Source organism: Corvus brachyrhynchos, unplaced genomic scaffold, assembly GCF_000691975.1.
Source record: "Corvus brachyrhynchos isolate BGI_N302 unplaced genomic scaffold, ASM69197v1 scaffold56, whole genome shotgun sequence".
NCBI lineage: Eukaryota > Metazoa > Chordata > Aves > Passeriformes > Corvidae > Corvus > Corvus brachyrhynchos.
In genome coordinates this window covers 1,648,321-1,674,241 of record NW_008238664.1, presented here as the reverse complement: position 1 = coordinate 1,674,241, position 25,921 = coordinate 1,648,321, and the positions used below count along the sequence as shown (strand labels likewise).

General features: G+C 39.0%; 1 protein-coding gene across 3 annotated transcripts in view; it reads right to left on the bottom strand.

Annotated features, from left to right (window-relative positions):
- The window catches only part of RFX4 (regulatory factor X4), an 88,316-nt gene that overhangs the window by 15,545 nt on the left and 46,850 nt on the right, over positions 1-25,921 (bottom strand). For 2 of the 3 annotated variants that reach the window (XM_008636587.2, XM_017738052.1), the window contains 10 exons: positions 23,192-23,405; positions 22,268-22,345; positions 20,290-20,453; positions 18,210-18,310; positions 16,354-16,412; positions 14,651-14,795; positions 11,281-11,375; positions 9,761-9,878; positions 4,997-5,116; positions 3,553-3,714 (listed from right to left, as the gene is read on the bottom strand). In XM_008636587.2, the coding sequence (XP_008634809.2) occupies positions 3,553-3,714; positions 4,997-5,116; positions 9,761-9,878; positions 11,281-11,375; positions 14,651-14,795; positions 16,354-16,412; positions 18,210-18,310; positions 20,290-20,453; positions 22,268-22,345; positions 23,192-23,405 (1,256 nt within the window). The remainder of the gene's footprint in view (positions 1-3,552; positions 3,715-4,996; positions 5,117-9,760; positions 9,879-11,280; positions 11,376-14,650; positions 14,796-16,353; positions 16,413-18,209; positions 18,311-20,289; positions 20,454-22,267; positions 22,346-23,191; positions 23,406-25,921) is intronic. The other variant, XM_017738051.1, reaches the window with a different exon arrangement.

Genomic DNA, 25,921 nt, shown 5'->3' with positions numbered 1-25,921 from the left:
GGGTGGAAAAGGAGGAATGAGTTAAGTCTGAAAGGTTTTCATAGCCACCTCTTAATACCTGCCTAGGTCCCAGTCTTATATGATTAATTTCCTCAGCTGGTTGCAGAACTGAACTTCAAGAGATGAAGTCTCTTTTAGATATGACTGAACCCAACTGAACTGCTTTTTTGAAATAAGCAAAAACAATAGTGATTGAGCAACAATTTGCTCTGCTTTGTGTTCTGAACATGCAGGGTTTGATTAAAATAGGGAAGTTCATTTATTATCACTTGTTTTTCTTTTCTCTTTAAAAAAAAAGTGATTTTGAGGATACTAACCAAGAGGCCATTTGACCTGTAGGGAAGCCAAATATAAATGGAACTGCTATTAGTCCAACAACAGCCCTGTTGTCATTGATGCCATCACGTACACCAGTGCAGAAAAACCCCAGAAGTTGCTTCATGATGCTGCATTTTATATCTGCTTTAGGCTGGAGCAAACGACCACCAAGACACAGTGAGACACTCCCAGCACTGTGCATTATGTTTGACAGCGAGCAGTACTGTCACCCTCAAGCAGTCAGAAATCCAGAGTCAGACCTCCATTCTGTCCCCACAAAACAGACAGATCACTTCACCTATAAAGCTTTAGACAAACACAAGCCCTTCCATTTGAAGGCAAGGATTGCCTTTTAAAATTGAAACCTGTGAGTTTTGCACTCTGCAGCTATGAGAATTAAACTCTGGTTGTTGAACAAGAGCTGATGTTCTCAAATACTCGTATGGGTCCAGGAGCTGAAGCTTTAGGAAAAGAACCAAAATGTTCTACTTCTACACACAAATATGGGAGGGCTAGATCTGTGCCAGTACTCCCAGAACTTTAATACCAAGCCCAGACTTGGAAGAACAATGACTTTTAATGACCATTGCTGACCTGAAGGCTTATTTCATGCATATATTTCTTAAAACTGAAAAGCAGACTCCACAGTTCACTAACATATTAGGAACTAGCAATTTAGAGTTCATTTTGTGTTGTCCAAAAACTATTGCATTGGCAATGAGTAATCAGAGCTTTAAGAGGGGCTTTAAGAGAGAACAGCATAGTCAGCCATATAGCTATCACTTTTATTACAATATTGTCGCAGCTTGAACAATCATTAATCTGGCCTTTGTGATTTAGAAAGGATGGAAACTAATTAGCCTTTTAACTGTCTAGTAACCTAACAAAAAGTTTTAAATAAAATGTTAGTGGTGCCATGACAGATGTTCTACCACAGAGTGTGATACATAGGATTTACCTTTCTTTTGCTCAGTATCATGTAATTGCAACAGTTTAATTTGCTGGTTTTGTACTGACTCCTGACTGAAGCTAAAAAGGTTAAAATGCAAGTTTAATAGTTAACTTTTATTGCTAATGTCACAAGCAAGAAAGAGTTAATGATGCCTTAAATTGGGGAACTGAGAGCTAACAGTGACCAATGGAACTAGCTCTCAAGGTCTGCAAAGCATTTGTAGAATTTTACATTTACCTCATAAAAGACACATAAGAAAATCAATGGTGTATTTCAAATACATCTTTCCAGAACAGAGATTCCTGTTTCAAAATATTCTATGTAATGCCACAGATCTGTATGTAAACTAGTATGAGTATATGTAATACACCTTCAGCACTCCTATTTTAAAGTGTAGCAATTTCCTTTAGCTGAGACAGTTGTTATTTCATGTTGCTTTATGTGAATAAACACTGCATTCCACAGTGTAATGGTTCGCAAACTAAAAAGCAAACTAAAACCAGTCCATCTACATGATGAACATGGGAAACAGAAGCATTTCTAATTGCTCAAATTAAGAAAAAAGAAATAGCCACATATTCATATTTAATTTTAACCAGAGCATTACTTGCATTGACAAATTTGGCTTGTGCAAGACAAAAATGGTTTTCACACTCTCAAAAGCAAGACTGCACCAAACCATAAGAGTAAAATCCAATTCAACCGAACAAAAGCTTTTAAAACAACTTAAAAATGAAAAGCTGAGAAGAAAGAACTAAAATAATCAGAAATAGCTTTCTTGCTGAAAAAGTTCTAGTATGGGAACAATTGTGGTCTTTCAGTACCTGAAGGGAAAGATGGAAAGGGACTTCTTACAAAGACATGCAGTGACAGGACAAGGGCGAATGGCTTTTGGTTAACTGTTTTATGACATTTAGAGTTACGGTATCTGCAGCCTAAACACAAGTCCCTCAAATCTCCATTCCTGTCAATGGCCCTGGAGAACACAGTTCCCTTCTTTTCAGTCTTTTACTTCTGGGTACAGCCCTGCATCATACTTAGTTCTAGTTCTGGCATCACAACTATCCCACAATGCCTACAGGTCAAGTTCCAAGCAGCATCAATGTTTCAACAAGAGTCAAAGATCCTCACCACCTCCACTGTCACCTGAAATGAAGCTGCATGGTCACCTGCCCTGTCTAGGAATCATCTGTCTCTTGTCTACCTGTCCTGGTGGTAATAACTTCCTATTTCCCTCCTAAGTATTGTATTGCCTCCAACAGTGAAAAAGCTTAAGTTGTGATGTAGGGACAAATATTTTAAAATCTCTTTCCAACACAACATGCATTGTGCTTCCCTGTGGCGCCTTTGAAAACATGAAAAACATTTTTCAGAAAGATTTATTAGTTCTTTGGTCACTGCCAAATTCTCTAGTATGGTAAATCACCACTTTATGACATTCTTTCAAGAAGATTTTGTAACTTTTCTAGTACATCACAAAAGCGATAGTTTCCACATTCGGACTGTACATCCTATTCAATGAGGAGCAGCAAAGCTGGAATTTCACTGCCTGAAATGCCTTCTGAAAGTCACTCACATTTCTGCCTTTCTTTCCATGAGCTAAGGGAACACTGTCTTTTGATCATACAGACAGACTGTCCTGCCCACATCCAAAAGGTAATGAGTTTTACTCTAGAGCACAGAAGATGTTGGCCATTTATGCAGCCCAAACGAGAAGCTGGTTTTATGCTTATTGTTTTCTATCAATCCTACACGCAAGTTTAAGCTGTCCCTGAAGTGCAGATTTTTTTTAATTTGTGGGCCCAGCAGAATACAACAACAGCATCAGTTGCCATAATAGAATATAATACTGAAAATAGGCTTCAAACATGTAATTCCTATCTCTAACATTGAGAGATGAAAGTCATTAGCAATGTGTAAAACATTCCCAAGAGAAACTTGCACAGCTATTTAAACATATTTGGGTGTTAAATATGTTGAAAGATACCCATCTCCCACTTTACCAGCTAAGAATTCCTGAACCACCAGTGATTTGAGATTTTGCAAACCCCACTAAACCTAAAATACTTGGCACACTTCCTTCAGGGGTATAAAACATCCAAACATCAGATCTTTTTCCTGGTAGACTGCACATCACGTTTGGATACAGTGAGAACAGATTTTTGGCTTGGGAAGGCTTCTCATATCTTGCAAGCCAGCACATCGTGTTCTCAGGCTCAGTTTTAGGAGACCAAGTGCAAAAGCCACCTCCAAGCAGATTTATCTCTCAGAAGCCAACCTACCTGTAGTAGCTGTTATGCCACCATACTCTGGGGACTGGTTGCTGATGGGTGATGGGGCAGAGGGCACTTCCACGGAGGTGGCAGATTTAGCTGGGGAGAATGGTGCTGGGGAGGGAGTTGGAGCTGCTGGTTCACTCAGAATAATTTCTTCTCGTAATTCTGCTGCAGAATGAGAGAAAACCCATCAAACTTAGCTAAAGGTAGAGTCAAGGAACACCGAGAAACTAAAAAAAAAAAAAAGAAATGCAAGCAGTTAAGAGCTCTGTAGCGTGTGTTTCGAGAAATACGTAGAAGGAACCACAAATCTTTGAAAGAAGTACTTCTATAACATTCACCATTACAACCTTCAGCATACCTGCAGAAGACCTCTTAAAGGAAAGTGCTATTTTTCCTGTTGCATAGGCAGGAAACCGGTGCATGGACAGCTTAAGGGTTATACTCCTAAAATGTACTATTATATAACTAAAATTAGGAGTCCAGTCTGAGTTAGGCATTCCTACACCTTCTAGAGACATTGGAAAGAAACAGGAGTCTCCGGGACATTCCTGTGGCTTCTGGCCATGATCTTCTTTCTTTCTTTGTTGACTGAAAAAGGAGGATATTCTGGATGGTTTTAGCTGCCAAAGGTATGTGGAAAATATGCAAGAATAAGCAACTTATTTGTCAAAAACCCAAGAGGCTATGGCAGGGCAATGAATTAAATTCAAGTCTTTCACCACACAGAAGATAGTACCCTAATCACTGAATTGCTTTTCTTCCCATAAATCTACAGGGTGACAAATTAAGCCACAGCTAAAATGGAGAATGAAACTTTCCAAATGTGACAGAGATGTTTAATTTGCCAAAATTAGTGGGAGATGCAAGGAAGGAAGATCACTGAGGACCCCCTATTACAAGGGGTTGCCTGGAGTAGAAAAACTTAAGGCAGTGCCCACTTGCTTCTGTTCTGGCCAGGCAGCGTGGAGTGGAGCAGGACCAGAATCTCCTTCTGTACAGGCACTTAGGACATAAGTGTGCCAGAAAAAACAGCTTTGCCATTTGTCTTTTCTCCTGCTATCTCTTCCTCTTACTTAGACTGGTACAAATCTACTGATAGCAGTGAACTTGTTAACACTGAGTCCACTGAAATTCAATGGTGGCTTAGAAAGATTAACTAAGTTAAAAGGTTCAGGACAAAAATTTCTCACTGAAACACCAAATGAGTGCTTAGGAATGGGGTTTCAGACATCCAGAATGACGTTGTGAAGCAGGCAGTTCTCTTTCAGAATGTATTAACCAGGCATGCCTCCCAAATGATTTATTTCACACCATGATAGAAGTGAAAACCGCTTTGCTCCTGGATAAGCCTCAGCGGGTTAGATAAGGATAAAGATATGTCCTAACATAAAAAATAGAGAAGTCAATGGAATAAAACAACAAATAATGAATAAAAGAACAGACTCACCTGTGCTCCCTTCTCCCTTCATTGCCCTCATTAGCTCATTAGCTTTCTCCTGACAATGGAGTGATTCTAGCAGGTACAATACGTAGTCATCGAACATCAAGTGAATAAGGTGAAAAGACCCTGGTAATAAAGTGAACAAACAAAAAAAGCCATTGACTGTCTCAATACACTCATTAAACCAATTATTACAGTACTCAACACAAACAGCACTAAGTAAGACTGCTGCCATGTACTGAAGTATCTCTCTTACTCAAGGTAAGTGAGAAGAGAGGTCAAAGTAGAACCAGGGAGTAGCAAACTGTTCATTCCTGGATTTACACAGGCTTCTATGACCAGTTGTGGTTTAGGGTGCAAGAAGACTACCTAGCTGAAAGCTGGAACTTGATGGATTCTTCTTCTCCTACATTAGCACTGAATGTCAGTTTTGACAATTGCACTACAGTAGAATTGTTTCCTATTGTCTAAAGGACGTATCATTTTCTGGAATCTCAAATTGGCTGCCTTAGTGACATCCTGGTATGAATTTTCTGAACTACCTCCACAGAAAGGAAGTGAGTTGCTTCCCATAATTTATATATTACATATCAGGGATGGTGAAGAAATGTTTGCCCTAGATCACAAAGCACAAGAAAAAAAGATATGTAAGAAGACACCACAGATGCATTTTGGGGGGCAAAGTAAGAGGAGCAAAGCATCAGAGCTGAAACATTGTACAGTGCCCTCCTGAAAGGACTAACACCCATCTGCAGGGGGACACTGACAAGTATCAAGGTGGAGTTTGTTCAATTTATGCAATAGGCTCCATGACACAAAGTACCTGTAATAGCTCCAGACAGGACTTTATCATACAATGGATTTGGTTTTTTAAAGCTCCTTTGTTCAATTAGACTTGCACAGAATATTTAACAAATGTTCATTTAAGTCACTAAGTAATTCTGACAAGGACAAGTACAGTGAGGTTAAAATAATAGCTCATCCAGCAGCTAGCTTAAATCAGTGAAAAGTCATCATCTGAGATAGAAACAGAAATCAACTACTGCCAGACAAAAAAAACCCCAAAATACCTCATGTGGAGGTATTCCTTTGGAAATTCCCTTACTGCATTTGAGGAAAAATACTTGAGGGGAAAAGATCAAAAAATACTTTCATGGGGAAAAGATCAAACAAGTTTCAAATTCAATTGAATTTCATAATGACTGGTTTCTTCACAGGAAAGTTAGGTTTATCTTGAGATACTGGCTTTTATCACAATGAAGAATAATTACCCCTACTCCAGCTCCTGTACTCAAACATGCTGCTGTAGGGCAGAAGTGGTTTGAAAGACCCAATATCCTTATTCAATCCTAGCTGGCAATTCAGCTTTCAGAGCGACTCTGAGCACATTCTTTTTCTTTGTGACTCCGATGGTCTCTGTGTTTCATTCTCTCACTCCACGCCTGCATGGTTTTGTCGTCACTGATACAAGCTGGGCACACACCCTGGGAGGTGAACATGTGCCCCTGTGCTCTTGGGCAAGGCAGCGCAGAAACAGGATATACCTGACTGCAGCACCTTTGCTATGGGGAGGAAACCTCTGGCTGGTGAACCTGAAGAATCCAGTTCTTCATTTGTTTCATGTGACCAAGCAGATCAAAATGGTAACAAGTTTCCCCAGCCTTTCAAGGGTAAAAAGTGGGGATCTTCACTTAATTACTGCAGAGAACTTTTTTTCAAAAACCTTTTGGGCTCAAAGTCTTGTTAAATAAAGTCCTATTTGGTTTAGAAGTGCAATAAAGACAGCAGATATGGCTGATCATCTTGTTACTGACATAGGATTTCCCCAATGGAAACCTAGATATTCAAGAATCTCCACAAAATGCTCACTCTTCTCCTGACTACAGTTTTTTCAGTGGGAAGTTTCTATTGTCTCTAGTGCAGTTACTACTGATAAGTATCTTCAAGGTAAGAAAAACAGGCTAAAATGCTGACAAACTTCATGTAGTGATATAAAGCTCAGCATATTTACTATTTTCCATCAAACTCCTTACTCAGCCTTCATTAAAAAAAGGAAAGTTGCTTGTAGTTTCATAAAAATATTTGGAAGTGCAAACTCTAAACACTGTAATGCTTGCAAGCAAACAAGAACCCAAGATCTGCCATTTTAAAAAAGTCTTTGTTTTTGGGGGAGTCTAATGCCTAATTTTGAAGACTTGGGGTTGGCAATACTGAATGCAGCATTTAAAAACACTCCAGTGCCCTTGTCACTCTTTTGAATTTCTCTCTTCCTCTCCTATTATTTCTCCCACTGTGTATTTTTAAGCTCTGCACAGAGTTTTTGAGCCCAGAATTTGCGTGAAAGACACCAGACAAACAAGGCTTTGGTACTGAATGCAATGAATGCAATATTTTTATATTTTTAAATAAGTCAGATGAAATGTAAGCTATAGAGTGAAACTGATATGAGGGCATGCATTTCAGCCTCACAGTGAATGGCTATTCAGCACAATGTACCAAAATTTATTCTGTGTTTGCAAGCTACTGTTTCTCACATGAAACTGCTGGTCTCTTTCAAGCCTATCTTTAAGTACTGAAATGGATCCATTTGTAGCCCACAAATCATTCACTTCTTTAGGAAAAGGTAAGAAGACAGTCAAGAGACTGTAGCTACAACAATAAATAGCATTTGGCTCTAATCTTCAGGGGTTAACAGAAATCATGGCAATGATTACCCAGCTGAGGCACAGCAAGTACCAGCATCTATTAGGAGATACAGCAATTACGTGTAAGTAGCAAAACAACAGTGAGATTTCCAGATCTGGAGAAAATCACGGAGTTTCTATTACTAATTAGTTACTTTATACACTGGGTGCATTACCCAAACATTGCCACCAACTGTGCCTTTGATATGCATAAGCAGGAAAGAGGGAGGCAGGGAGGGAGGCAGGCAGAGAGAAAAAGAGAGAGGGAGCAAGAGAGAGAGCAGCTTTTTAAATTTTTTCTGCCAGAGATTGTTTCAACCTGCCAATGTCACCATGCTTAAAAGCTTTGTGGAATCAAATCTTTGTGCCAGTCACTCCAGTGCCAGGTATTACCACTTCCTTCAATCAGATTTTGGAATCATCTGTTTCAAAGGTAAAAATGTGCTGTTCTGTACATAATAAAAATCCTATCATCTAACACATTATTTCACTTAAAAAAAAAAATTACACTGTGAGCATCTGAGTCTATATATTGTATGAAGTGGAAAAAATAATTAAAAAATCATTCTGCTGAAAAAGTTCCCAATGCAGTAAAAATGCAAAACTTTTATCTAAGTTGAGAACAAAAGTATATATATGTAAATATTTAGAATAGTAAGTCAGTCTTTGTTTCTCTCCACAGAACTCAATATATACATAATTCTGAAAAGCTAGAAAGAACTGTGTAAATTCAGTGCAGAAGAGTTTCTGCAATCTAGCTCTGAGCTTTTTACATTCAGGGGTTATTTTTTTGGAACTTGCTCAACTCTAATTCACAGACAATGTATCAAATGACCTTGCAGTGAAAGAGTAGCATCATTAATGTAGATTATGATGAATTTGTGTCCATGGCTAAATAACATTTGTGACACTTGGATAGGGATATCCCAGGCTTCTGCCTGATAGGATAAGGATATGGTTTTGATATTCAAAACTTCAGGGCTCCTCCTGCCTCCACTAGCATCGCACCTGAACAGGTTTGTGTTTTTTGCTGAAAACACAGATTGAAATTGTAATCACCTTGGGGATGGTCACTATCCTGATGTCTAATGATGACTTACTAATACCTGTTTGGAAAACTCTTTTACAATGGAAATGAAAGTAGCTTCAGATTAAAAGATAAACATGTTATATAAATATATATTACATGAGATATAAATATATAAAACATATTATATAAATACCATACTGTATCTAACTGACAATTTATGCTATGAGGTGGTTCTAAAAGCGTAAGAGACATCAAAGCTCAGCCAGCAGAAAACCTTGCAGTTGTTCAATGTAATACCCATGTAAAACCACTCTTCATTGATCTTCTAGAAACATATTTGGAAAAATGTGCATTTATAAAAAGCATCTCTCATGCAAAGTCGGGTCCCAGGTGACTAAATGTTCACACTCACAACACACCAGTCTAGTCATTCTTGCTTTTAACTGATTTTAATCTGAACTGTTTGTATCCCAGGACAAAGCCCCATTTCAAACAGTGTAGAAAAGCAATGTGCTTTTTCATTTAAAATGTAAAAATCTATTTTTTCATCCTGTCTGACTTCTTAAGAAATGGAAGAGACTCTCTCCAGATTACAGAAGCACTCTCGCTTTGCAAAGACCAGTTTCAAATGCTATGTCCTTAAGAGGAGAGCTGGAAAAGTGTTTCACTGGAGAGCTTTTCATCCACTTCAGCACAAAGTCATCTCTCTTGGCTCAACACGTGGCCAGAGTGGTTTGGGTAAGCAGGCTCACTTTGCACTGAAGTGCATTAGGGAATGCTGCTGTAATGGACTCCTCCAGCTGCCCCATGACTGATCACTGCAGCTCCTAACAGCAAACAGAAGGAAGTAGCAACGTTTTCATCTCCCCTGGCTGCGCCTTGAAGACAGACATCTGTCTGAGCATTATTTCCAAATGTCAAGAGCCCCAGCCTATTTTTTAATAGAGCCCTGGACATGTGAAAACTGGTTATGTTTTCACTTAAAATGTACATTACAAGCTAGGACACAGCTTTCTTTGACTGTGACATGCAAATATTACAACAAAATCAAAGTACCAAAGCTGGGTGCACTGTGCAAAGTCATGTCCCGAATCACTCGAGTGCCAAAACAGGACCACATCAGGAGAAACTGCTGTGCTACTTTCTTCAAAGAGCCTTGTCTCTTGGCAGCTACCTGCAAGAAGACAGATGTGTCTGACATGGAGAAACTTTTATTTCTACCAGCAATACAGCTGAATGATGCATGTATCCACCTTCTTTTTTTATACTGAAAAACTACTTACCACCATCTTCACATTAAAATATATACTACAAATTTAAAAACCCAAACTCAAAGTGGCCTTAGACAAAAACCACCTTATAACCATGGACAACCTTCAGAAAGAGGAAACAATGAAGTATTATTCAAGACTGGGTCTCCTTTACACATGATAAAAGGACTGCAAAAAATTGCTCTGATCTTCATCTTAACCTAAGTACTAACATGTTCATTCTTGCTTCTATTCAAGGAAGCAATTTATAATCAATAATGTTTGATCTACACTGAAAATTTATATTACTATTTCAAATAAGGTTTAATATTGAATATAAACTTTTTTGTTCCTTCTCATTTTTACTTTTGTGAATTCACTTAGTCATTTTACCAGCAAAAATACTTTCCAGAAAGCACACTTTAGGCATCAAGTCTTCAAAAATGTATTTATTATAGCCCTATATGTGTTAAAGAATTAGATTCACCCACTCTGCTATTAAAATTCATGTCAAGTTCTTCACTAAAATTAACAGCTCTGGCCAGAATTTCAAATTGCATTCCACTGACTAGAAGAGAAGTTCCCCAAAACAATCAAAGTATTCAAGTAATCTGGGGGATTATCTGTTGTTTTCTATACGGCTATTTTGTAGCAGAGAGAGAGGCAGCATATTTTGGTTTGTTTTGGTTTTACTTCTGAGCTCTAACAACTGGAATGAAGGGTTGAAACTCTAAAAGAACATCCTAATACAAAGAGGCAAGAGAAGTTAAAATAATCAGTTACATATTTTCATACTCTATGTAAAATAATTGTGATGCCGGATTGCTTTTGAAAATACATTCTAAAGCTTTGTTAGTAGGTATCTGCATGCACTTTAATTAAAATAAAACACAAGTCCTTGGTATTCCATATCAGCTCAAAAGGAACATAAATGTGTCCTTGATTGAATGGTAATCTAGACTTTCATCCTTACATTTGATTGTATATAAATTAATTAGCTATCTTAAATATCCTTTTCATTAAAGTCTTAGAAGGCCAGACTATGTTTTTCTTCGCACTGTATCATTAGGATGACTCTGAATTCACCTCTCCATATCCCTGAAAAATTGATTTGACTGGAATCTTCAACCCTGTTCATTCTTGAATACCATCTTTTGGAATAAAATAAACAAGGGCAGAATAAAGCAAAATCCTGAATGTGAGCTCATTTCCAGCTCCTTTTTTTTTTTTTTTTTTTTTTTTTGTAATTATTTTTACTTTTTCTAAAAATGTATTACCTGAATAGAGCTCATAATGCACATCAGTGACTCACTCCTCCTTACCAACCTTTACAACACATCTGTCCACCATGGAATCCAGCCACTCAATGTACGACTCAATGGGGGATTGCTCCTCCAAAAGGTGATCAAACTCCTGATACACTGGCACACAAAACAAAAAAAACAGCCCACCTTAGTACTTAGATTCTGTTTCAAACAAGAGTCACAAAAGGCTACCAAAAGAATCACAAGTTTACTGTGCTTTTTTTTAATAGATTGCTTAACTGAAACAAATGCATCTTTCTTGGTGCTGACCCAAAAAGTTTACTGGGTCTCTTACTTTGTTTCTACTGAAAGTGATGCAGTCATTGAAAGTGTTATTTTAATGTGAGCCAACCAGAACCTATTTTTTAAAATTAGTGGTTTTAATTTAAGTTGCCTGGTGTGCTCAGAAGTGAAACATTTATGGTGTTCTCTATGAAGAGTGAGAAACTAGGCCTTGACCCTGGTGATGAAAAAATGTCATGCATGAAATTGATTTAGAAATGCATAAAGATTCTTCTAGGCACCAAGTGAATGAGTATTGTTGATAGGGCGCTCATCTGTATAATGCTTTAGTTGCAAAAACATGATTTAACTGCTGCAAATCATCTCTTTGCAATGCCAGACACACACACACACACACACGAAGAATGTCCATAAACTTCTGCTTCTTCAAAACAAATTGTTATCAGTGCAGAAATACTCTACTTATGATCGAGAAGAGTTGCAAAAAGCAATCTGTATACTTTTTAATCTTTTCCAAGTGCACATATTAATATTTTAGTACAAAAAGTTTTAAAAAGTCATTCAGCTGCAGTCCTTAAAACTTCAGGTCTCATTTACATATGAGAACCAATGGCTGGAAGACAAAGAATCGTGTGCTTTGACACCTCAACAAACTATTCTTTAACTCAGCTCAAATAAAAGGCCCAGTAGGTCAAGAAGAAAGATACTTTCTACCTGCTGTGTTACAGGATGATTTCAACGTGCTAAGCAATTCCATTTATGACTAATTATAAGTAACAGGAGGAAGGAATTTCCCTCCACAGGAAAGATAGTGAGGGGGGTGGAGGAGGCAAAGGTTAGAGATGATAGCCAGGGAAATGAGCCAGAGTCTATCCAACAATAATGCGAAGAACAACCTCCCTGATTCCGTAGGATCAGGAAGATGAGCAGGAATCACCTGACTACAACTTTGTTTAACTGAGTCTTGCAAAGGCTGAGGTACCAGAAACATTAGTTGGGGAAGAAGGGAAATGATGTTTGGGCCACCCTTATTTTGTTTCATTCTTTTATTGAATGGGCAACCTCCCTTTATTCAGAACAGGATCACAGAGGAATCTAAATGTTGTCTCCTTACCTGAGTATTTGGCTGGACAAAAACTGCCTGATACAACAGATGAAGTAATTCATATGCTGTGCAAAGAGGGGAGCAAGAGTGGAAAAACAAATCAGTTGCCTGCTTTGCTGCTGGAGCAATGCAACTGTGTACAATGACCTATTTGAGAAAATTAAATGTTTAGCCTTTAGTTGCTACAGGGAGGAGACCCCAACATTTAGTGATTGTTAAAAATACCTCAACAGGATCTGAGAATGCGGGAATAAAGCAGAAATCCTGTCAGAGGTGGGTATCCTAGAGGAACAGGAAAAAGGTGCTCTTATACCCATTGATTTTTCTCTGTTTCTCTCTAAGTTTGTTTATAGGCATATAAACCTGTTTGCTTTTTGCTAGTTATAGTAGCTGAAATTATACTTTCTTGATTATTAGTACCAAGAGTATGAAAACAGGCCTTAAATCCATGCTATATAAGTGTGAAAAGATCTTTGGTCAAGTAGAATAAACATCAAAGATGGGGGGGAAAAATTCTAAGTTCGAGAATAATTTCTATAGGTATCTGAACACCTCACTGGCATCCCATCTCATGAGCTATTAGCTTACCATTTCTGACTAACTGCTTTTTGGACTATATACACCTACAACATGGAGAAACTTGCACAAAGCCAACAGCATTCAGGAAAATTCCATTTGATTTTACTGCGCTAAGAGCACATACACAAGAAGCTTCCTTAAACATTAAGGATGTTCTGAATGGCAGCCAAAAATATTGCTGCTACTAGAGCATAACTTTGAAAACTCTTTTTTGGCCAGTGGTAGGATGTTGGATAGATATAGAAAACATAACAAATGACAGAAGGATTCACTCAGCTTCTGGACTTCAGTCTCACTGTATGCTACCTCCTTTGCTGCCATGTCAAGTTTCTGTCTTCTCAAAAGGGAAGAGGGCCATGAAATGAATCAAGGGTTAAGAAAGAGAGGAAATACCAAGAACCTCTACCTGAAAAATAGAGCTAGCAGCGAATGCAAGGCCCATCCCTGAACTGAGGAGAAGAATTCAAGTGTTAGCACAGCAGGATGACTGCCAAAGTCAACCTTACAGAGTCCAGCATACCTGTGAAGGCGTCGCCCCTTGTGTTCCCAGCCACTCCCTGAAAGTGTTACCTCACTAGCAAACCTACCCTTGCTGGGCTCCCACAAGTGGCTGCCTGCGTGGTGCCCTGTAAAGGCAGATTCTGGGTAAAAGATGACTGGTCCTCCTCAGGAGAGAGATGGCAATACAACAGGTGAGTTCACAGGAAACAAGGTTATGTGTAGGATGTTAAAGACAAAGCTCTGTTGCCTCAGAGCAACAAAACTCAGTGTGCTTCGGGTTACACCTAAACTTATAACTATGCAACACTTGCTGGATGATGGAAGGAATATTTAATATTTGCAGAAGATCTTTAATTGTAAAACCAATTTGCCAATATCTCCAAAGTCACTTTCAAGTCCATGCCCTTCACTATACTAGACAGTAGCTAAATTAGCCAATGAGCTTGTTTGATATGGGACTTACACTTAGTCATAAAAGTTTAGGGTGAAAGCTTATCCCATCAAACGATCTTGGTTATGAAATCATTGTGTAAAAAGGAGCTTTTTATAAACAAGTTTACAAGGGACTCAAATACACAGCCACTTAAGTGTCAAAACCATTCAAAAGACAATTCTGTAATACTAGAGCAGGAAAAATTGGACTTTCACACATTCGATGGTTAACTCATAGATTTAGTTTGCCCAGGTTCATGGAAAAAATCCTCCTGAATTTGGGTGCAAGTTTTGTGCCAATGGCTGTTCTGGATACTAGAAAGGAATGCGTCAAGGAACGTCAAGTGCCCAGACCTTTTCCCCAAAACTTAAGACCTTGACAGGGCTTTCCCTTACGTTTTGGTAAATACTTCTGTATCTATCTTAAGCCTCCAAGCAAACCAATGGTTCAAAACCAGCACTACTTTCTCTGAGCTTTGTTTGCAGCAGGAAGCCAAGTTCACCTGGCTTTATTTGAAGATTCTGCTCTTACGTTGTATGATGAGCTTTCTGTGTTCCTCCCGTGAGTCCTCCATAGTATAGAGGGTTTGTTTGGTAATGCTATTCAGATCCACATTCCTCCAGTCCTCCAGCATTTGAAATGTGATGTCTGCACTGTGGATCACTGTTCTTGATGCCTGTAATCCAATCCAATCTATTCATTAGTTCATGCTTTATTAGGTTAAAAAATAGGCTTTAACCCCTTTTACGCTTCCTTAGCTGGGCTCACTAAGTTGATTCTCCTCATGGACCTCCACCCACCAGCTTGATGTCTTACGAATATTACAGGGCCCTCTAACAAGAGAACTCTTGAGTCATTTTGCCTACTTTAATCAACTGCAAGTATTTTGATTACATCCACCACAAACCCTAATGAACAACTCTAATCTGATGCTGCCATTGCTAGACTCCTCAAACTCTAAAAGCTCTGCTGGTTTTCATGACAAGCTTCAGGTCAGAACAAAAAAGCAACAAGAAAAATCAAGCCAATACCAAACAAACCCCACTCAGGTTTGTACCCTCCCCTCTCCCAGTCTTTGAAGACTCTCATTCTTCCCTCAGCCACATGAAAAGGTTAAAGCTGCTGGTCTCCTCATCAGATCCATGTCTTGGCTGGTTGAGACAGGGATCTGCTGTTGGTAATGGGGAGGATGGACTGAGAGGAAAGGAAGTGACACAAGATCATGGCCATATACACATCTCTGTAAGTTAAGCACAGATGATAACACACACTAAGGTTTATCAGCTTCCCCAAGGGAGTGATGCACTTGAAGAGTCCTTCACCTAAGAGATTTGATCCCATGTTTGATGCAGATGGTTGTGGTTTCTTTATCTCAATTTCCTCTGAATCGCTATGGATCTCCAGAGCTCAGTGATGATCTACTGTTTTTGGGGAAAGGTAGCACAGGTATCTGTCTCCACCACTAAAATAATGGGGGAAGAAACCTACCAAAAATTCCTTGCAGGAGTGGTTTTTTCCCCCAAAACTTTCCCCCATGAGCTTCACCCCTCACAGGGTTAATCTGGGGTTTTGGATACACCTTTCAAAAGTGGAGCTTTCAGGTGATAGGGAAGAAAAACCTATCCCCTCCAATACATGGATAAAATGTTAATGAATTCAATGCATTCTCTTCCTTTTTATACAACACAGAATTAGGCTTCATGACTTTTTGACAGGTAATTCTGATGTGAACTGGTGAAAACCAAACACTTTGGAGCAGTTTCTATATTCACTTGCTATGGTTACAAGAACATGTCTATTTAAAACCCCAGTTCAGCTGTTTTCCCGTTTTACTAATTTGCATTTGATTTATAATATACAATTAGGCTTGGAATTTATTGTTGGGCATGTAGCAATTTTTCTTGCTTTGCAATTGGCCCAATACAAACTGCTCTGAAATCAATGGAATGCCTCTCATTTATTTCCTGGGAATGAACCAGCTCTTCAAATCAAATATTAATTTTGTTTCATGAAAGTACCCTGCTGAATTTAATGATCAGGGGTTCCCAGTTGTCTAGAAAAGCATTTTTCAATGATTACTTTTTGATTGTGTAAAGGTGGCCACAACAAATGTTGGAGACAAACTGCTAATGTGATCTCCTCCTCTGAGTGAAATCCAACCTGTCAGTTCATAAAATTATTTGAAAAGTCAGTAAAAATGGCATTCATCAAACTTGGGTAACTGAAATATTTACTTGGCAGAGATGATTTAGGGATGTCTGTCGCCGTAGTATTTGTGAGAATCTTCTGGACACTGCAGGAAAGAAGAGATACATATTTACATACTGTGCTAAATAAAGATAATTACTTCAGAAATTACTAAATTAAAACAAGAAAAACAACAAAATAGATCCAGTTTGCCATACAAAATTGTGGCTAAATAAAATTCACTCAAATACCCCAGTTTTAACCTAATTTAAACCTTGACCTAAACTCTTAAATCTAGATGCTCAATCAATTTTACAGAGACATATTACAAGCAATTATTTATAGATGCTGTGAATAATGAGATGACAAGAGAAACAGAGGACAATGGAAAAGCTTTGCTTGTTCAGCATAGCAAATTTTCTCTTGTTACACAAAGGAACTGAAGAACAGAAAGAACAATTTAATAGAAAGAAAAATGTTGGTGCAAGAATAAGCACATATAAAATAACAATAGCTACATTATGTGTGGAAATGAGAAAAGGTTGCTAAATCTTCATGCAATCAAGTTTTGGAGGAGTCTTTTGACTGGACTAGTAGGGGCTAAACTCTGATCCAGTTTCAGGTAGAATTTGATCTAAGTTTCTGAAAGCAATTGCATGACATACCAATACATTATGGGCTGAAATGGCCCAGGAGGTACTTGCCACTCCTCTGTTCCCAGTTTAAATCTTTGCAAGTGATATGGACCTTACATTAAGATATTTCCTATTCTTGGAAAATGAGCTTTTAAAATGTTGAATTGTGTATTTTTTGGCTGAAATCAGTGACTTGGGAACTGCAAAAATGACCCATGCTTGCAGTTCCTCCTGTCAGTACCTCCACTGGCTGTGTACTCTCACAAATTCTGGGAGGAGGAAACAGCTGCAGAAGCAACAAAGGCTCATGTAAAAGGCAGGGTGCACGCAGTATTTTCCTCATATCAAAAGCACCAGATTTGGAGATCTATCCAAAGAGATGTTAAATGTGGTCACAGAGTGAGTTTTCCCTCCACACTGTACATAAAGGCAGTTAAAAAATATAGATTGAGAATGCTTAGAGAGTGCACTGTCCATCTCTTTCTGTCTGCCTGTAAGATTGAAAAAGATTTTGCTGTTCAAGATTGTCGATATTTTTGAACTGAAAAAGATGTGGTAAAGCATATTCTCACTTCTGACTTTGTTTAATTTTAAAAATAAATTAGTAAACAATTCAAATCACCCTGAAATTAGTTGTTCCAACTTCCATCCTGACTGTTCTCAGTAACATATACACCTAATTTTCCACGCTGATCAAAATAGTTAATCCTTCTCCTAAATTAGTTTTTTTTTTTCCCCTTTAACTTTGTGGTGTGGAATTTAGTGCTCATGAAAGGCAAAGAATTGAGAGCTGTGAAATAAAGCAGGCTTTATCAATAGGTGATGTGCACTGCAGGCATCTACAAAGCACGTCTGAAAAGGACTAGTGCCCTTTCCTGTGGTGACAGGGTAATTTGATCTCCTTCATTTCTAACTCTGGCACTTTTTTGAGTAAGGGCCTCAAGCTGTATTCAAATTCTGCTAGCCTAAAGGTTTGTTTAATAATTTTCTTTGCCTAATATCATCCTTAATGTTTGCTTACTATCAACAAAATTAATTTCTTATCAGAATCCACAAGAAAGAAAAAGAAATTCTCATTTTGAGCAGTGCCTCATTTCACTAAATGAGATTGGTTCTCATTAACAAGTGGAGATTCCAAGTGAATGCAAGATTTATAATGATGGCAGGTTTTAATTCCTAAAAGAACACTAGTCTCACTTCCAATTAATTTGTAATCAATAAACATTGTCCATCCTATTTCAACAGAAGAGAGATTGGGTAATACATACACTCAAATTTGATATTTCGTAGGTTTTCTGGCAAATCATGGAGAGCTACTTTCAGCCACTCATCCAGTTGCTTTGCAAACTTTCGGATCACCTGCGTCAAACTGAAAAAAGGAATCCCAACATCACATCATGTTTACTCTGTACATTGTGCCATTAAAGCTGTGACCGTGTGAAGACCATGAGTCATTTATTTACAACTCATTATCGTGCAGAGTTGCTAACATATTTGGGTTAGTAGGCATGAAGAAAAACTTCTGAAGCTTCTGAAAACTTTTGCAAGAAAAGCAAAATTTATCACCGTGTTCAAAACCTCGTATCTCTGTACAGCATTGCTTTGATCCTTACAAACAGTACTTCTACTTCAAATGAAATCATTCCCACTCTCTACAAATATAAATTCACAACTGTTTAAAGACAATAAATCAAGCTTCAGGTTTCAGCTCAGGTGTGCCCACATTTATACAGATGTACAAAGGGATATTCAAGTGGAGCAATAACCAACTCCTGCTGCAGGCCAGAGCCAGTGAGTGGGTGATGATGGTGGTGGGGAGGAATTTTCAGGCCGAGCCCACACAGGTGGGGGAAGTGGAGGTGGAGCAGGACCTGCCTGCTTAGCCCTGCACAGGACTGGACCTTTCTCAGACAGGTGAGACTTTGCTCTTCTCTCTTGCTACTGTTTCCTGATGGTTCCATCATTTCCTGTTACACTGGGTAGGCAGATCCTTCTGCCTTTCTCCTTGGAATCCTCAGTATAAAATTACAGTTCCCAGGATTAGTTGCAGAGCGTTGTGCAGGGGATCCTAACAGCTGGCTCTGACAGACAAAGCTGCACTGCCTGTAGCAATATTAGAAATGCACAAATGACAGAGAAAAGATACAAGGAACTTTCTCCCTTTCAACCAAGAAGATTTTCTGTTTGTACTCCTAGCACATGCACTAAGAACAGAGGTGGTTAAAACAAACATGGCCATAGGCCTGCTCTGCTCCACAAAAGCACCTAAAGAGAGAGCAGGGGATGGATGACAACCTCTGGGCTCACTAAAAAGTGCCTTTTCTGGATAGCCAGAATGTGTTCCCAGGAAGTATCTCAGAGGATTCTGCCTGAGTCAGCAAGATTTCCTTCAGGAGCTTCCATTGCAATGAGACCCTTCTTCACCCCCTCCAGTGCAGGCTATGGCTTAATAGCCACAATCTGGCCCTTTATATGCATTACAAAAGTCTATATTCACACTCAAGTCTCTCCTTATTTGCTATGAAAGAACTAAGCAGCTTGAAAAAAGGACTGCTGTTCTGTTTAATCCTTCCAATGAAATAGATTTGGGGGGGGGTGAGGAGAAAAGCCTGTAAAAATGTACATGTGTTATCAAGAATAGCTCATGCTTATAGCAGATTTCTTGTGTAAAATACTTTCACTTTAGCAGTCATGAAATGTACATAAGAGAGCAGAACAACATTGTGAAAGCGTTTTCCTTGATTAGAGACACTTTAAAATCTTAAAGGCTAAATGCACAGCACCATTAAAAAACTCCTAGAGAAATATTCTTAACAAATTACTCAATGTCAAGAACACATCAGTCAAATAATGCTAAAGGTGTACAAGACTATTTAGAAAAGGATTTTTTCCTGATGCTCATATAAGTAAAACCAGAGGGGAAAACATGTTGACTGCACTCAGTGATTACACTTTTTGCTGTGAATTGTTGATCTCTGTCCTGCTTTACCTCTATGAACAAGAATTCTTGGACTCACACGAATGCCAGGTAGGAAGAGACCAGCTGAAATCTACCACATGGATTGGAAAAGTGAATTTAGTTTGAGTTTAGCTGAACATTAAGAAACCAAGAAGAAAGTGGTATCCTTCATCACACAAAAACCCCCAACTCTCCAAGTTTTTCATAATACAAGTCTTGTGAAAATATGAACATCTTTTCAGGAGCATGTAAGCTCTGCAACGCCTTTCAAGTGACATTTGGATTTTAAGTCAGAAAACAGGTGGAAGCAAGCAGCTCTCTGAGAACTGGTGTCATTCTTGAAGAAAAGAAGTATAGCAAAGACAGCTGAGCCATAAGGGGTCAGTTACCTGTCAGGTAAGGCTTGCAGTACCGTTGGCATCAAAACCCCAGAAATTGCCTTGTACAGAATTGAGTCACAAACTCCCACTATATTCACTACAGTTGAAGAACCCAGTACGGGCAGCATATGAGGAGGCATCCCTTGCCAAAAGTGCAGAAGAAAACTTTGAACCTGCGATCAAGAGAAGAAGCAGGGATGTTAAAATCATCAAAGGCCACAAATATCATTCTCTTTAAATGATCCTGCTTACACAGGATCATTTTTTTAGCCCCAGAGCTGAGTTAATGGGGTGCAACACAGGCAAGGCATGTTCCTTAACTAGACAGGCTCATACTGTAACGTAGCACACAATGGGATAATCAGCCAAAGGGTGAGGAGACCCTCTGAGCTGGTGACAGGGAGTCTTTGTGCTACTGCAGTAGAGACACCCATGGGAATCACTGTATTTTTACCTTCTGTCAGTGGCTGGTGAGTGTAACTCTTTGGCTTCCACATGTCAAGCCTTTTTCTCTCTCTGTGCACTCTGTCGCTGTATACAAAGGAATGCAATCTAGGGCTTGGTGGAGGGAGGGAGGGAGGGAGGGAGAGGAGGATAGCACATGGCTTATAAGGGTCAATGTACCATTTTCTGTCTTCACTTTGGAAAGAAACACCACACTTTTGGATTTTATCTTTCCTCCACCAGGAAGGAAAGTGGAGAAAAAGTGGAGAAAGGCAAAGAACCCAAAAATAGGGGAGAGGTTTCAGACACAGCAAAACATACCTCTGAAAATTTTAGTTTAGGAAATAAAGGTGTTCTTCTGAGACTGATATGATCAGTTCCACAGGGGTCAGAACACCAGCATTCACAAATGATAACTTTCTGCACACAATCTGTAGTGAAGTAAGCAACCACACCACATGTGGCAAAGAGTATTTGCCATTTCTATATTGTTACTGCTCAGCCCCTTCCCTACCATAGATCCTGATAACCCTAATAAAATATAGCATCTTGCTCTTAAGAAACTATTCTGAGACTCACCAAGCTAAATTTCCTGAATGTGTCACATAATTTTCTCACATGGAAACTTCTAGACTGTGTACAAGGGTGCAAAATGAGCTTTAACCAGAAGAGTGTGAGAATTAAACAGTAAGAAAAAAACCAGGGAATTTCTTCCCCTTGTTCAGAAGACTGAGTCAAAAGACCCATTTCCCTTGTTGTTTTTTTTTTTCCAGGACCTGAATGAAATATTTGAATCAAGTCCTCAGTATCTCTATAGCCAGATATGTTATCCTGGATAAGAAGCCATCTTCCCATGTTATATAAACCTGCTTGCATTCCAGTAACATTTTAGTTTTCAGCTCTAATTATAGAGCTGTCTGCGTGCACTCCCAGAAACCCCTCAGATTCAGTCAGATATGAACAGGTACAAGCCTTATCCCTCTCTAAGAGATGGCATTAACTGCTGAGCAGTGTGTGTGTGTTCCCAGCTGCACTGCAGCACAACTGAGCAACTGAAGACTTCAGCTGTGGCTCTCTGGGATATCTGGGAGGCTGTAATCCCCCCACCACTCTGCATCATTGTTAACAGACCAGCAGAGCCCACTGTTGTGGCTGTGACACCTGCCCTGGCTCTGCTGAGCACTCAGAGGAATTCCTTCGGGCAGCTCAGTTCCAACAAAAAGTTGTGGTGGACACACTCCTTGAGTTGTAAGAACTGGATTGTCCAACATCTTGTAAGGGGATATTGCTACCTTAATCCTGCTAGAGAACAGAGGGCAAAAACATTCTCATTGCTTTTGTTCCTCCAACTCACACAGCGTTGTAAGTGACATTTAGGGCTATCAGTCACATATTATACACTCAAGTACAGCTATTGTTCCTTGCTCCTGAAAAGCATCGAGCACCACAAGCTCTAAGTCTGTAATATAACATACAAAATAGGGTCTCAAACCCACTGGTACCTTCTGTATCATTAAATGGCAACTGCAGTTTCTAACCATACCTCATCAAAGTTTGCTCTTATTACAGTGTCTAGGATCCTCTGACAGTGAGTCCTATACATCATAATAAAGGTAGAAACCTGAAAAAAAATGAAGGAGACACACAAAAAATCATTCTGCTTTAAGAAATCCACTTTTAAAATATCAGAACACAGAGCACAGAAAAAGCAAGTTTTTTCTTACCTTATCTATGCACAACTGCAAAAATAATGAAATCAGTTAAAGTCTAGTTAGATTAGCTGTAAGATGAGTTTTCTTCTCAAAAGTAAATTCTCCCTTTGAATTCATGGATTTTTCTGTCAATGGGGATTCTTCAAATGTAAGAGGAGCAAAAAGCCTCAGTGAGATCAAAGACGAGAATGTGGCCCTAATTAGGACATAAAGAACTAAAAAAACCCATTCTTTTGTCCATTTCACATTGATACTACACATGGGCATAGAACCAGAAACCCAGCAAGCTCAGCCAAGAGAAGCCAGAGCATTTTTGTCATATGTGCAGCTGGGATTCTCTGAATTTCTACTCTAGAAGGATAAGAAATGCACTAAGTCCCTCTCTGCTCAAGAAAGCATTAGAACTGTTTTTCAGTTTGCTTTCAAGTGTGTTCACAGATTAGAGGGCTGTAACATATTTTAGAAGTTGCACTCCAACATCACATAATTTTAAAAGTTGCCCTCCTGTATGTAATGCAACTTTTAAAAAATGCTCATGGGCGTTAGAAATACTCTACAGCTGATAGTGTCAGCTGCCTATTTTAAGGGAAGATATTTCTTCCTATTAGATGAAGTAATTCAGTCCCCCATAAATCAAGTCAAAGCATAATTAAACTTACTCTAGGTTAAAGTCTTTATATATTAGGCAAAGCTTTCATCCAGAGCAGGGAAAAAAAAACCCAAGACAAGCTGAGAAAAGATTTCCAAAGTGTTACCTTCTCCTCTGGCAGACTGGCTGGCAGATTTAGATCTTTGACATTTGGAAACTCTGGCAGCAATGTTCCCAGTTTGGATCTTGGTGAATACGCCACTGTCTGTTTGGTTACTTCTTTTTTTCCTGTTTCGTTGACCCAGGCTGCTCCTTTTTTAGAATACATCACATCATAATACTGGGAGTTTTCTTTCACTGCAATTCCATAATAATGGTACCTGATACATAGAGATGTGTATTTTATAAAGCAGATTGTTTGAAAATTAAAGAAAAATATATGGAGGTAAAAGGGCAACCGATAATGCAAGTGATTTCTACAGCAAAATAGACTGAGCAATAGTTTATATATTATTTACAAGCATTGATTCAGCAGCAGAATACTGTGGTAATATATTGAGCTTACAGTTTTCATTCCTTGTGGTAGAAGAAAGGTGACTCTGATGTAGGGCAGGAAAATAATGTACTTCCCTTTTTTAACTTCTTAGTACAGAAATAAAAAGCGTCCTAAAGCTACTTGTTGGCAGAGCTCTGTTGTGCAGCTGCTCCTTTAGTTCAGCAATAAGCAGAGGTACAGACCCTCTGGACTAGCCCTTCTGTTGTTATTTCAGCTCCCTGATTCTCAGGCTGGTGAGGGCTGGTTTGGTCTCTGAAAAGCACGAGTCTTTATTGCAATTGAGCTGATCAGAACAGTTTCAAAAATTGAAAACACTTCAACCAAAAGAGGTGGGGAAAGGGCTTGTGCTGGAAAGCAATGAATGGCAGGAAATGTACAATTCCAATTATTTGCTTCATACCCTAGCATCAGCACTGGGCTTTGATCAGCGAGGGATACCACACAGCACTAACTCTGTCTGTGGAGGCCACACTGGGAATTACAGTGTGGCTGTGCTGCAGAAACAGATCGGTGGCCTCATGGCACAACTTTGTGCTACCACTCAGCTGTATTACAGGTGCCAATGGAAGCACTGACTATCAAGCAAAACTCTTGCATCAAAGGAGCAAAGGTTATCTTAGTCCTTCTGTAATTTCCTAACTTTTATTTTGGTTTCTCAGCTGTAGGCACCCAACCCATCAGCTAAATTTGTAATGATTACAAAAGGCATCACAAGATTGTATTGCTGGTATACTTCTGCTTCAGCCAAATCCTACACAGACTTTTCAATGATCCTCCACTTCTCTCCTTATAGCCTATCAAAAGCCTATCAGATCATCATGAGACTCTCTTCTGGATCCCACTATGGTGGCACAAGAAGTTCTGTCTCTGGATGCTTCTTTCACTCTTCAGTCAGCTACTACTTCAGAGTGCTGCCATCAGATCTGTTCACTTGAATAGACACAAATTTGCTTTCGGCTGTTCTACAACGGTCATCAATGCAATTAGTTAAAGAGTAGCATCTAAGTGATGGTAGTTTAACTAACCAGTGACTTTTCCTTTTTCCATTCACAGTCATTCACCCACAGATCAGTGCATGTCATAATTCCCAGTAGAAAATGGTGGCAAAGAGCTGGAAGCCCAAACTTTTCTATCAGCAGAGATGGGCTGAGAGGAGGTCTGGGGTGTTGTAGCCAATTTCTAGTACATGGTTCCCTGGCCATACCCACTGAGGACATTCCCTGTTTTCATTAAAAATAAAAGCTGTCTTGAACTCAACATTGGATAATCCAAGTGAAATATCTTAAAACATTACACTGACGTGGTGTAACGTCAGTGATTAATGGAATTTCCTAGCTTCAATACCTGAGAAAGCAACAGTATTGGTTCCAAATTTTCCCATCAGAGCTTAGGTCAAAACATGCATTCTATACAAGAAACCAGGCTTCAGACTAACCTGTTACAGGTAACTAATGGCAAGTTTGTGCTGGGGTTACAGCATCAGCTGTAGAACTTTGGCTTTTTAGCTTGAATGGCAACACTTCCAGCTCTCAGTTAAAGTGCCCAGTTTGGTCCCTCACAGCTGCCAGGCAAGTGCTGCACATAAGAGCCATAAAACTCACACGTGGCCTATGTGTTGCATCTGGGGCAGGGGAACCCAAAAGGAAATGCTGTGGGGAGCCAGCAACACAAATTGCTCAGGGAAGGACAGGAAGACAGAAAAAGTCAGAGCAAGCAGGACTGAAAGGCTTCTATAATGTAAACAGGGGTCAGTCTCATATCAAGTTTTGTCTTAAATCGGTGAAGGGAAAAAAACGCAAGCCTGGAAAATGTAGTAGAATTTCACTGTGCAATGTTTAATTCCTGGTATATTGCACTTGGTAGTAAACTGCATAAGAGTTTTCCATGTAGCTTCAAAATCATATAGGCAGCAGTAGCCAAATTAACTCCAAAGTTTTTCTAGATAGCTTCTTCTTTCAGTAGTTTTACCATTGCAAAGGGCAAAAACTCACTAGAGTAGTTTATACACTCTTTTCCAATTACTTTTTTGTATTTCTATCAGAAAAAAAAAAATCAACTTAATTCAATAAACAGGGTTTGAAATTTTGATATGTAGAATAACAACATGCAGACAACAAAATCATTTTTGTGTTAAAGTGGAATACTTTTTACCCTCATGGATCTGTTATATACAGCACTCCTTGAAAGAAAGAAGCAAAATTCCCTTCACACCATGTAGCTTCCACTGGCTTAACTCACACTTTGTATACCAAATTGAAGAGTTTCAGACTACAGTACAGAAATAAATTGCTTTTTATGTTCAGCTGCCTTCTCACGGCTCACCTGTGGTGGAACTGTTTT